The sequence below is a fragment of the Pteropus alecto genome, unplaced genomic scaffold, assembly GCF_000325575.1.
Source record: "Pteropus alecto unplaced genomic scaffold, ASM32557v1 scaffold45, whole genome shotgun sequence".
Lineage (NCBI taxonomy): Eukaryota > Metazoa > Chordata > Mammalia > Chiroptera > Pteropodidae > Pteropus > Pteropus alecto.
The window spans coordinates 2,346,276-2,358,335 of record NW_006442491.1 but is presented as its reverse complement, the minus strand read 5'-3'; the positions used below and the strand labels follow the sequence as shown (position 1 = coordinate 2,358,335).

Below are 12,060 nucleotides of genomic sequence, written 5' to 3'. Positions count from 1 at the left end.
TCAGACATAGCATGTGTCTCTACTTTCTGCTATTGCTAATATTTGTCTCCTCCTTTCCATTCCTGTTTCGACCATTTCAGTAAATTTCTCCTGTTATCATCTCATATAAAATAAGTTTCAAGTCCTTCAATTCTAATGTTTCTAAGAATCTACTATGAATATGAACATGGATAATTCTTTGGAATCCATCTATGAAATCAAGATTTCTATTCAGGGAAATGGCAAACCAAGGAAATCCTCAATGTAACTTCAAGAGTCATTTCAACCTTTAAGATCTGTTCACATCACTCACCATCAGCTACACTAGGGCTCGGACTGATGAGCGTCTCCAGTGTACAGGGCCCTCTGGAGGAAACAATTGCTGGGAAACCAGGCACAAGGCAAGCAAAAATCAGCACCTGCTCTTCTGCACAGTTTGTCTGAAGTGCCTGAAGCCACAGAAGAAACAGCCTGATTCCTTCACATCTTATCTAAAAACAAAATTAAAGGCAACAAAATTAAACACATGTATTTGTAGAAATGCACTGCAATGTAGCATAGTTCTGAGAAAGAAAATCTAGAAGTGAAAGGTATTGTTAACGTACTACACGAAGTTCACTTAGTGACAAGTAAATAAGGATGCAGCAATACAGCACAAGAGTTAAGAGCTTGGGTTCTGGAGCCAGGATGGCTGGGTTCAAATGCAGTCTCTACTACTTTCTAGCTTAGCTGTGACCTGTGCAGAATCACTTAACTTCTCTATGTCTTAGTCTCTCCATCTGTAAAATAGGGATGATAACAAAATGTATCACAAAGTGCAGATATAGGATTAAGTGAGTTAGAACAAACAGTGCCTAGCTCAGAGTGCTATGTATTTTCTATTAACTATATTTCATTCCATAAGGCACAGTGCCCAAACCATCAATGCTCAATTATCCATGGAAACAATGTAAAGATAATCTTCCTCCAAATTTACACTGTGCTTTGAAGAGAATTTATGTCATGTCACTACAACATGCACATTTATAATGTTCTTGAGAAGCAGAACACTTAAAGCTAAATAAGATCTTAAAGAGCTGGCTCAATGGGATGGGACAGTTCTCCAGCTTGCCTGCCTTATGTCCCTACTCTATTCTCTCCCACACCTTTGCTATAGTCTGAATGGCTGGCATCACCTGGCAGAAAACATTGATATAGGTATTCTTCATCTTCCTCTGCACTTACTTTTAACTTCATTCCATTCCTAGAATTCATAAACACAGGTACCTCCATTTCTACATTCCTAAATGGCTGAAAAGATGATGCCAATGAAATAAGTTAAATAAGCAAAAGAGATGAAAAAAATGTCAGTTGAAAAATTAGTGAGTTCCAAATGTAGGCAACTGAGGGACTGCCTGATCTCTTTTCAATTACATCAAGGTGCTGATTCTGCTGGAGTGTGTGTTCAAGCAAAACACAAGGCTCTACAGAAAAGCCAAGAGGAGAAGAGCCAAAAAGGAAAAAAAAGAAGGAAGGAAGGAAGGAAGGAAGGAAAGAAGGAAAGAAGGAAGGAAGGAAGGAAGGAAGGAGAGAGAGAAGGAAGGAAGGAAAGAAGGAGAGAGAGAAGGAAGGAAGGAGGGAGGAAGGAAGGAAGGAAGGAGAGAGAGAAGGAAGGAAGGAGGGAGGGGAAAAAGCTTGGCTGAATCCCCACAGACATCAAATACACTAAGACTAGTGACAGTGTTACTCCCACTAACAGCAGATTCCACAGTGCACTTTCAGACGTGCCCGTGGACTCACTGCTGCTCTGCACAAACCTCCATGCCCACTCACACCTGTCCTCTCCCCAGTCAGGTGAAGTAAGTGATAACTGACACTGCTGAATGCACAATGCTATCCAGTGTCAGACAAAAAAAATGACATGGCTCTATGTATATCTAACCAAATCATATGAAATTTAACAAAAGGAAAAGTTTCTTCAAAATTCTATAACAAGTCTTTAATTTTTTATGTTAACTATACTAAAGATAACTAAACATAAATAGGCCAATAATAACAACTTGAAAGGTTTCAACTGTAAGACTATTAATTGGAATAGGCAGAACAAAATATGGAATCTATTATGAAGCTAGGAATAGCTTGCCTCCTTTTTTCAACATATAAGAGATACTTAAAATACCAAGTTTAAGTAGCTATGATTGTTTAAACTGGTATAAAGCCAAAAATGTATTAGCTTATTAAAGACACACACATAACTTAATGAGCAACAAGTGAATTATCTTCCATAAAATATACCTACCAGGCTGGCTTCTTTTGTCACTTACGTTTTAGTGTCATCTTATTCCAGACCAAACGATATGTCATTATAAAGGCATATCCATTTAAAAATAAGCCAATTTTAACCTAAATTATAAGATCGATCTGCTGCAAATAAATAAATATTCAAGACTAAGGCTCTACTGTTCTTTTCCTCTATAATAGTGCTCAAAAATAGCAAAAAGAATTCAGAGACAACTAAAATTTTAACAAGATTACTGAGGTGAATAGAATCAGGCACGTTAGCTCTGAAGCTTAGAGAGGAACAGGTTCAACCCCTTCCCTTTTGATAATAAAACTGGAGCAGTTAGTGCCTTGCCAGTGGCTCCCTAACTGTACACAGCAGAATCAAAATTAGAATTCAGATCTCCAAACTCCAAATCCCAAGCCAGTTTCTCCTAAAAATATGATACAAGAACACAAACCTCTAACAATATTTGTAATAGAATTTCTCAATTAAAAATAAAACTAAATGGTTTTTAAAGATTTTTTAACAGCGTAATTTTGTCACTTCACAGCACTAATAAATTCAAGAGTAATAAAAAATGCCATTATACAGTCATCTAAAGTAAATACCTTAATAGAATTTCCAGTGTGTAGAAGCTTCTTTAAAGTTGAGCCTGAAAGTTTAAAACAATGAATCAAAAATAGAGTATGAGTTTAAGTTTTATTTTTGAAATATCAGTTTTAGAAATGTTCTTATGAAAGATATAATTTTTTAAAAAATAAAAAGGCTGACATTCGGAAGCAAAACTATATCATAAAAGGAGAGATGTTTTTAAGATAAAAGTACTTGAACCTCTATGAACCTCTTCAAAATTCTTTAAAAAGAATCAAAATGATTGATATTAAAAGATACCCACAGTGGATTATGTGCAAATTATCTCCTGTCAAGTATAAAATGAATGATTTTTAAATCTCTAAAGGTAAAAATAATATAAAATTACTGCTCTAAGACACTTTTACAAGAACATTTCACAAATATTCAGGATAACATGTTTCTCTCTTTGCAGTGACAACCACATTAATGGGTTTGGTCCATCCACAAATCCTCTAGCAGAGTTTTTGGTCACTGTCAAGGAGAGGAATCAAGGTTTACTCAGAACTACACCAGTCAACAGCAAAAAGTTTGGTACTGCAGCACACTCTAAGTAGAAAAGTATCTCTTATGAAGATAGAAACATATTCCATATTATTCCATAAATGTGTTCATATCCTTAGTATGAAGATGGCTGGTAACCCCAACTAAATATCATATTTAGTTTCTAAATAGGACTTAATCTCAAAAAAGGAAGTAATCTTTTAAAATAAAAAATATATTGGAAATCTTAGGCAAGAAAATATTTTCTTAAAATCAAATATTTTTTTGAGAAAAAATAATTGGATATTAAGTCACATTTACTCCACCAGTATATTTCAAAGAGATGTTCTACCAAGAAATAAAACCAGTGTCTCAACAATTGCTACAGGTTATATCTATGTGGATAGATACATGTATGTTAGTTAAATGCGCACACTTTAGAAATTCATTAGCCAGAACAAAATCATTGCATATGTGAAGAAACCTTTAATAATTGCTCTACTGTTTATAACACTGGGACTCTGGAAACTCATTATTGTTATAACTAGGTTACAGCACTAAATCACTAGTGGTTTGTGATTAAATAAAGTTGAAATGACCTCCTCTATCCACCAAACCATATCAAGTAATTTTTGGTCTAGAGTCAGTATTTACTGGGTTGGTTGCTCTCACAGCTAAGGTTCAAGTGCCTGTGCTCATGGGACTATTTTATCCCACACCTTTTCTCAACTGAAGGCCTTATGCCTTGCCTCCATGTTCATTCATTCTTAGGCAAAGTCTGGTCTGCCTCAGCTTAACATTTATTCCAGTATGCCTATGAGGACCTCATGATGGGGCCCAAGAGACACTCCATCTCCCATGAGACTCAAGATCCTAAAGTGTGCACAGACAATTCTCTTTCTAGACATCTGGCAAATCCATCATCTTGCAACACATTCTCAGAAACACTTTCTCCTAGTCATCATGTGTGACCACTGGGGCTCATCAATCTTTCCCCTTTTTGGAATAGGTCCAAAGATTTTATTTTAACTTCTTGTCTACCCATAGTTATCTATATCCATTCTTCCATACCCAGGAAGAAGAAAAATACATGTAAAAAGGGTAGACTTTACAAAGAGACATAAAGAATGTCTGATCTATATCTGTCAACAGTCCCAGACTTTCTAAAATTAATCTGGTATTTGTTACAGCAGTAATAGAAAACCAAGACATATATATTTGATCCATTCTATTCTGTTGTATTCTTAAACTCTTGTACCTGTGAAGCAGTACAGCTTAATAGTTAGAAGCCAGATTGAGGAGCAACACTGCTGGGGTTTAAATCCAGGTTCTGCACTTACTGTATAACATAGGTCAGTTACTTAATCTCACCATGCGTGAGTTTTTTCATCTATAACTTGGGATAATAACAGTACCTACCATGGAGAATTATTAGAGGTTTAAAAGACTTAACATATATAAATACTTGGAAAAGTGTCTGGTACATGGAAAGCATATCTTCCCTCTGAGACAGGGCATCAGCTATTTTCTAAGGAACTCATTTTAAATCAGAACAAATTTTTGCAGTGGGGGCACACAGAAGACAGTTTTAACATGAAAACTGGTGATAAGTACCTGAGAGTCTTGTCTGGCTACTTTAGGTATTTCTTAAGACCCTAAATTCATAAAGATATTTCTACTCTAACATTACTTTTATAACATCCTTTTCAGTTTAATTTCAAAAAGTTTCTCTCTATATATTATATCTGTTTGATTTTTAAACTCTTCATCCAAACTAAGATTACACTCACCCCCATCTCTTCAATCCTGCTGGTTGTCACTATATTGTTTAATGTGAAAAAAGAATAAATGAATAAGTAAAATTTAATCAGTTGAACTGAGTCTATGAACTTCTAACTTCCATTGACTAATTTTTATTGTATTTTATTAGTATCCTTTGAATGTAACTCTTATTACTTTTGAGGAGGCAGTTAAAATACCGAGGCTGGGACTAAGATGAGAAGAGTGAGGGTTCTGCACGAAATTTAAGAAGCCACCAAAAAACTCAGTAATCGTGGTGTGCAAGGTCTGCTGAAAGATGCCAGTGGAGCAGGAATACAGAACCTCCTGGCATTATAATATTAACAATAAACACAAGGGAGCAGCAGTCCACTGGAGGAATCTGAAATTAACAAAAATTATCTCATAATGAATCAAAGACCTAAATGTGAAACATATAACTATAGAACTGGTAGAAACAAACATGAGAGAAGATCTTTGTGATCTTGGGTTAGGCAAAGATTTCTTAGACAAGACTTCAAAAGCACAATCCATAAAAGAAAAATCGATAAATTGGACTTTATCAAAATTAAAAACTACTCTCTGAAGGACACTATTAAGGGAGTACAAAGACAAGCCAAAGATGGAGAAAAAATATTTCTAAGTCATATATCTGATAAAGCACTTAAATCCAGAATATATAAAGAACTCTCAAAATTTAATATTAAGAAAACAAACAACTCAATTTAAAAAATGGGCAATACCTTTAAGCATCTACTTCAGCACATACAGAGGAAAAAGAGCACGTGAAAAGATGCTCAAGATCATGAGTCATTAGAGAAATGCAAATTAAAACCACAATGGGATAGCATTGCACTAACATAAAAAGACTGATCATATTAAGTATTGATGAGAACGTGGAATAATTAAACTCTCATCCTGCATACCCCTGAGAAATGTAAAATGGTATAATCTCTTTGGAAAACAGTTTGGCAGTTAAACATACACCTTAATATGATTCAACCATCCCATTCTCAAGAGACAGGTAAGCATGTGTCCACACAAAAACTTGTATACTACAAATGGTTACAGTAGCTTTACTTATAGCCAAATACTAGAAATAACCCAAGTGCCCATCAACAAGTGAAAGGATAAACCATGATATGACCATACAATGAATACTGTACTACTCAGAAATAAAAAGGAATGAACTATTAATATACGCACCAACAGAGATGAATCTCAAAGTAATTATATTGAATGAAAGAAGCCAAACAGAAAAAAAGTACATACTATCTGATTCTATTTCTGTAAGACTCTAGAAAAAATCAATCTATAGTGACAAAAAACAGATCAGTGGTGGCCTGGCACTGGGAGTAAGGTGGAGAAGGGTGGGAAAGTATCATGAGAAAACTTTTAGGAGTGATGGTGTTCGTTATCTTGATGGGAGTAACATTTTCACAGGTACATACCTATGTCAAAACTTACCAAAATGTACACTTTAAGTATGTACAGTTTATTGTATATAAATTATTCTCCAAAAAAAAAATCTATTTTTTAAAAAAGAAAAAACAGAGAAGGTACCCTGGAAGTGACTGAGTGAAAGATCAGGAGGATGGAAGTTGTGGTCAAATAGAGGTCTACATGATGACAAGAGTCTAGAAGATAAAGTCAGGAAGCCACAGAAGGTAAGAGGATCAAGGGTCTGATGGGTAACTTGGTGTTGAAAAAAGGACTGGGAGAGAGCAAAGGCATTTAAAAAAAGGCAAGTGAGCAGGAGATCAAAAGAAATGGCAGCAACAAGGAGGGACAAGGTCAAGGGAGAGAGGTTTCCGCAGAGGGGGTACTAGATGATGCCTAGATTTGGCCTTGGAGAAAAGAAATCATAATCTCACCTATATACCTCTAAGAAGGACAGAGGAGCCTCAGAGATATGCTAGGTTTCAGGTAGCCGAGGAACTAAAAGCAAGAGGCTGAGGCTATAGGGCTGTTGCTTAACTCAAGAAGAGGACTTCTAGAAGGAAGAGTACAAAGTGGACAGGAGGGAAGAAATGCAGAGCACTGATGGTGAAAGCACCCCAGAGGACCCTGGGAAGATACCAAGTAAACTGAGGAGTCATTAAGCCCAGTCATTCCCTGGTGGAGGGATCCAGGTCCCTGGATTTAGCTCAGCCTGACTGTGATGCACCTCCAAGGGAGTCCTAGTGTAAAAGGCATGGAGAGACCCCTGCTGCCTTGAGAAGAGTGAGCTCTGGTGAGGCCTGACTATGAGGGACCCAAGCAGAGCTGTCAGACTCAGGCTCCTAAGGAAAGGTGAGAGCCCAGTGAGCCCTAGAAAATTTGGGAAATGAAGCTGCACATAGGTCATATTCACATCCCAGGTAATGTGAGGCCATTGGATAGCCCAAGGCATAATACCAGGGAAACTCCTAAAAAGACATAAACAAATTTGCAGTTTAGTTATGCACTTCGTTTTTATACTATGTATAAAAAAACTCTAATTGAACAAATGGATTCAATTATGACATATATAAAACAGATATGAAGTACTGTACATGTGTGAATTTTCCACTAATTAAGCCTACTGCTTGAAGTCCAAGAGTTATTTCTTTTTAATATTTTTGACATAAAACATCTCTAGCATAAAATATATCCTTCCACTCACTCAGCAAATATTTATCGAGGACAAGCACAGCACTGTATGCTGAATGGGACAAGAAATCTGCTTTCTAGACGCTCATGAGCTGTAAACACTCTTAAAGCAAATAAACATTTAACTTGAATCCTGTACTTATAACAAATGGGCACATGAAGGGGTATCACAGCCTATCCTTGCACCAAGTATCCCTGGTTTGCTAATGTGCCCATTCTTTGTCATCTCTTCATTCTATGTCAGTTCTCATTATTGCACAGAGATAAGGCTTCAAACGGCCACCTTTATCCACCATGATTTACTGGCCTAAAACTAACTTTAGGGAAAATTTGATAAACTGACTTCGGGGAAAATTTTTTTCCATTTGTAATCAGTAATTAACATTTACAAATAGTTGAGTAGCAAGTTAGCATACACCATAGACTTGATGCTGTGTCAGCTATTTCCCTAATCTTCTTACTCTCTAAACATCTCTTAAAGCAGTATCTCTAGATGTTTGGCATAATGAACCAGTGTTTATTACATGCTATAAAACTTAAAGAGTTCAAATGTGCTTCCTCATTCAATGATTTATAAGCAAGGAGTCAGCTTTAAAAACCTTAAACAAAGAAAAACTTACAGACTATTATTTCCCTCTAAAAACAGTTTTAAGAAAAATTGAATTATCTCTCTTTGCTGTAGACAAAACATGATGAGGTGATAAGGAACAGACTTCAAACACTGTGGCAGCTGATGTTATAAATTACTTTCTTCCTTCTCAAGATAAAATGTGGCTGTCCAGTAGGTCTGAGAGCTTTTAAAACTTGCAGTATATAGCATCTGTTCTTATTTTAGGTTTCTATGCTTTTTAAAATTATTATCTGCAGTGCGGTACAGATGCACACTGAATCAGTGGTGTGTAAACCAAGCTTCAAGGTTCTAACCATATATTTCAGAGTATCCTGGCCACTACCAACTGCAATAACATTTAATTTAAAAGTATATACAGCACTGTTCTTTCTATTAGGTAAGGAATACCAGATATCTATAATGTAAAAAAACTAAAATAAGGAATATTACATACCTAAAATATTAGGCACTGACTAGTGAAAAGCTTCCTGTCCTAGCCTCAGAAGTTGTACAGAAGTCAAGATGCCAATGCTAAGGAGACATTTAAGGCACATTCCTTTCCTTTGAAATGTGCATTTTCCTTATAGTTTCTTAGCTTCTTCAACTAACTTGGTCAAGACCTTGGCTGACCAACAGTAACAGTTTTAACAAATCCAAATAAACTAGGAAGAATGCAAGCGGTACAGTAAGTAAAAAATTTGTAGAATTAGAAATCCATAATCCCTTATCAGCAATTTTGAAATCAAAAAAGCTATGAAAACTGAAGGTTTTTGTGTAATTCATTAGTGGACAGGAACAGACCTGATCTTAACTCATGCTATGGCCAATACCTGATTAACCTGACTGAGGTTCTTCTGGGTTTAGTTAGCCTGCTGATGATGAATACTCGTATCTTAAGCTACAGAAATAATAATCAGACCCCTGCAGTGTTATATACAGACATTGTGTGAATATTCACTGTATATCAATGCATCACAGTACCATTCTGAAATCTGAAAACTTCTCATCCTAAAGCACAAATTCACATCATAAAAGAGATGTGAATCTAATACCAATTTCTACCTAGTTTGATACATCATGCAAAAATATGCTTATTTGAAAAAAACCTGTTTGATTCAAGCACTAAGTATATAAGCATCAACAAGATGATTTTATATGCAAATGCTCATACTTCAGCATTCTGAAACATGACTCACTCTGACCACATTATAAAGCCAGCTTATTCTACACACTGGACAAGCTAGAGAAACACTTGCTTTTGTGAGGCTCAGGAGACCTACTACTCTGCAATCACAATCCAGGAGTCACCGTTCCTGGTAAAATGCTATTAAACTGGGTAAAAAGCTACTTGTACCAGCAGTTTTAATAGTAACCACATGGTAGTGGGCAGAATTAAAGTAATACCACATAATGCCTACTAGATGCACAAAGTTTCAGAACACAAATAGCAAATTAACTTCCACACAGTTCTAAAAAATTTATTCATGCTGGAGGGGCTTATTAGTCTTTTAGACATTTTAAAGTACTATCTGAAAAAAAAATGAGTATCGTTTTCATATGACATTTAAAAAACTGAAGAATTATATCTTGCACAAGTAAAAAATAGTGCATGTACTTATTTCTCAGAGCATCACAAACCCCCATGATGTTTCTCTAGATTATACTTAGCATTTAACTTTGTTTATTTTTACTTTAATTTAAATACCAAGGTCAAAGCATCAATTAAGCAGAAATGCTACTGACAGCTCTCTAAAATTTAAAGGAAAACTTTCTTTGTTTGAAAGATTTAAACTATCTTTAATGATTTAGTCACTCAGTTGCACTATCTTTAATGATTTAGTCACTCGGTTCAATAGATATATTTACTATACATATTTTACTTTCTTTACATTTATAACATATAAGTTTAAATCAGTTTATAAAAGGGTTAGTTACATTTTCCATATAAGTAATCCTAAATTAAAATCAGGATTCTTAATTTTGAAATATCCACTGAACACGCCACATTCTTTCAGGTTTCATGTCTTTCACATATTGATTTCCTACCTAGAAAGCCCTTTCCACACTTTCCACAAGGTTCAAATTAAAATTGCCTCACTTGAAGCATTCCTTAATTCATCTAAATAGAATTATTCAACTTTTCTTCTTTGCTACCATTATACTTTTTTCAGAGTAACAAATATGCTGTAATAATTTTTTCTCTAACCCCCACTAGGCAATCGGCTTTTACAAGGATGGTGAAATATTCTGTTTTTGTCCCAGAACTTTGTACACAAATATCTCTCCCTCAATAAATATTTTTAAAAAATGAATGATCGAACAATTAGAATTCCATTATAAGGCTATGCTCTCCTCAAACGTGACCATCTGATAAGAAAGAAAATGTGTAGGAAATGTCAGAGTTTTCTAAGACAGAAGGATTAAACCAAACACTCTTTAAACAGAAGGTACAGTTCACAATCAATAGCACAAATTATTCCATGTGTGCTATGAATATTGAGATGAAATACTGTGTGATGTCCGGAGCTGGACAGAAAGGGCAGCGATGGTAATTTCAAGTTCCCTCTTGCTGCCATATCCTATAGAATTCAAACAGAATGAATTTGAGTCAGTAGTAAAGGCTTGAAGAACCAGATTTTTTGTAATGAAAATATAAAATTACTTAAGAAAATTTCTCTAGATCAATGTTTCTCAAACTTTATAAACAGGAATCCCCTGGGGCTCTGGTTAAAAATGTAGACTGTGATTCGGTAGGTCTGGCTGGGGCCTGAGATTCTGCATTTTTTAATGAGCTCTCTGTTGAGGCTGATATTGCTGGTGTAAGACAATACTTTAAGTAGCACTTTTAGAGCGCAGATAGATACTATATTTTCCTCCAAAGTTCAGGTTGGACTTGTCTCAGTTTTAATTAGCATACCCTTGTTAATATTTCTTGCTATAACCTATCTTGATGATAGTAATTATGTAAAACTATTGAAAATTCAGTTAGAAGACATCCATACTACTTAAAAAATTATTTAATTGTTCTTACCTATGCTCTGGTAATGCCATCGAAAGAAAATTCGTTCAGGTAGAAACTGCAGTATTTTCTATAAAACAAACAAAAAAATTCATAAGATACAAAAAGAAAATAAACTACAAATTATGCATTTTCATGATAGGCCTATAGCCTATATATAGGCATATATATTTTTTTTTCAAAAAAACTATTTGTAATAACATAAATACTGCACTTTATCTTATACCCCAGTTTCTTTTATTTGCCCCACATAAGCTTCTCTGAATGTTTTAAAGGGATTACTGTCTCAAGTATAATAATCCCTAAAGAAAAACAAACAAAACTAAAATGATAATTTTATTTTAACAAAATCATTGCCATTGCTTAAATATTAAAAAAATAATTTCTCAAATGCCAGGTTTCCCAGTTTTCTTCTTTTTCACCTTCCTCTTCCCATTTCTATTATAATCATTATAAGTCTGGATAGGAAGAAAGTTGGGAAGAAAGACGATCAACAAAGAAGATGACACTACAAACAACTCTGTAAAATAACAAAATGAGACAAGTGGCAAGAATTTCTTGAAATAGCTAAAAATAAATTCTAGGATTGTAGTTATGAATACCTCCACATTGGTAGATACAACAAAGAAGAAACTTATGATACACATGTGTATTTGACTAATAAAA

The 12,060-nt window shown here is 34.9% G+C and overlaps 1 protein-coding gene across 1 annotated transcript in view; it reads right to left on the bottom strand.

Annotated features, from left to right (window-relative positions):
- The window catches only part of RALGAPA2 (Ral GTPase activating protein catalytic alpha subunit 2), a 292,479-nt gene that overhangs the window by 232,418 nt on the left and 48,001 nt on the right, over positions 1 to 12,060 (bottom strand). The window contains exons 4-6 of the mRNA XM_015596875.2: positions 11,407 to 11,464; positions 2,851 to 2,894; positions 293 to 470 (exon numbers count right to left, since the gene is read on the bottom strand). Coding sequence (XP_015452361.1) covers positions 293 to 470; positions 2,851 to 2,894; positions 11,407 to 11,464 — 280 coding nt within the window. The remainder of the gene's footprint in view (positions 1 to 292; positions 471 to 2,850; positions 2,895 to 11,406; positions 11,465 to 12,060) is intronic.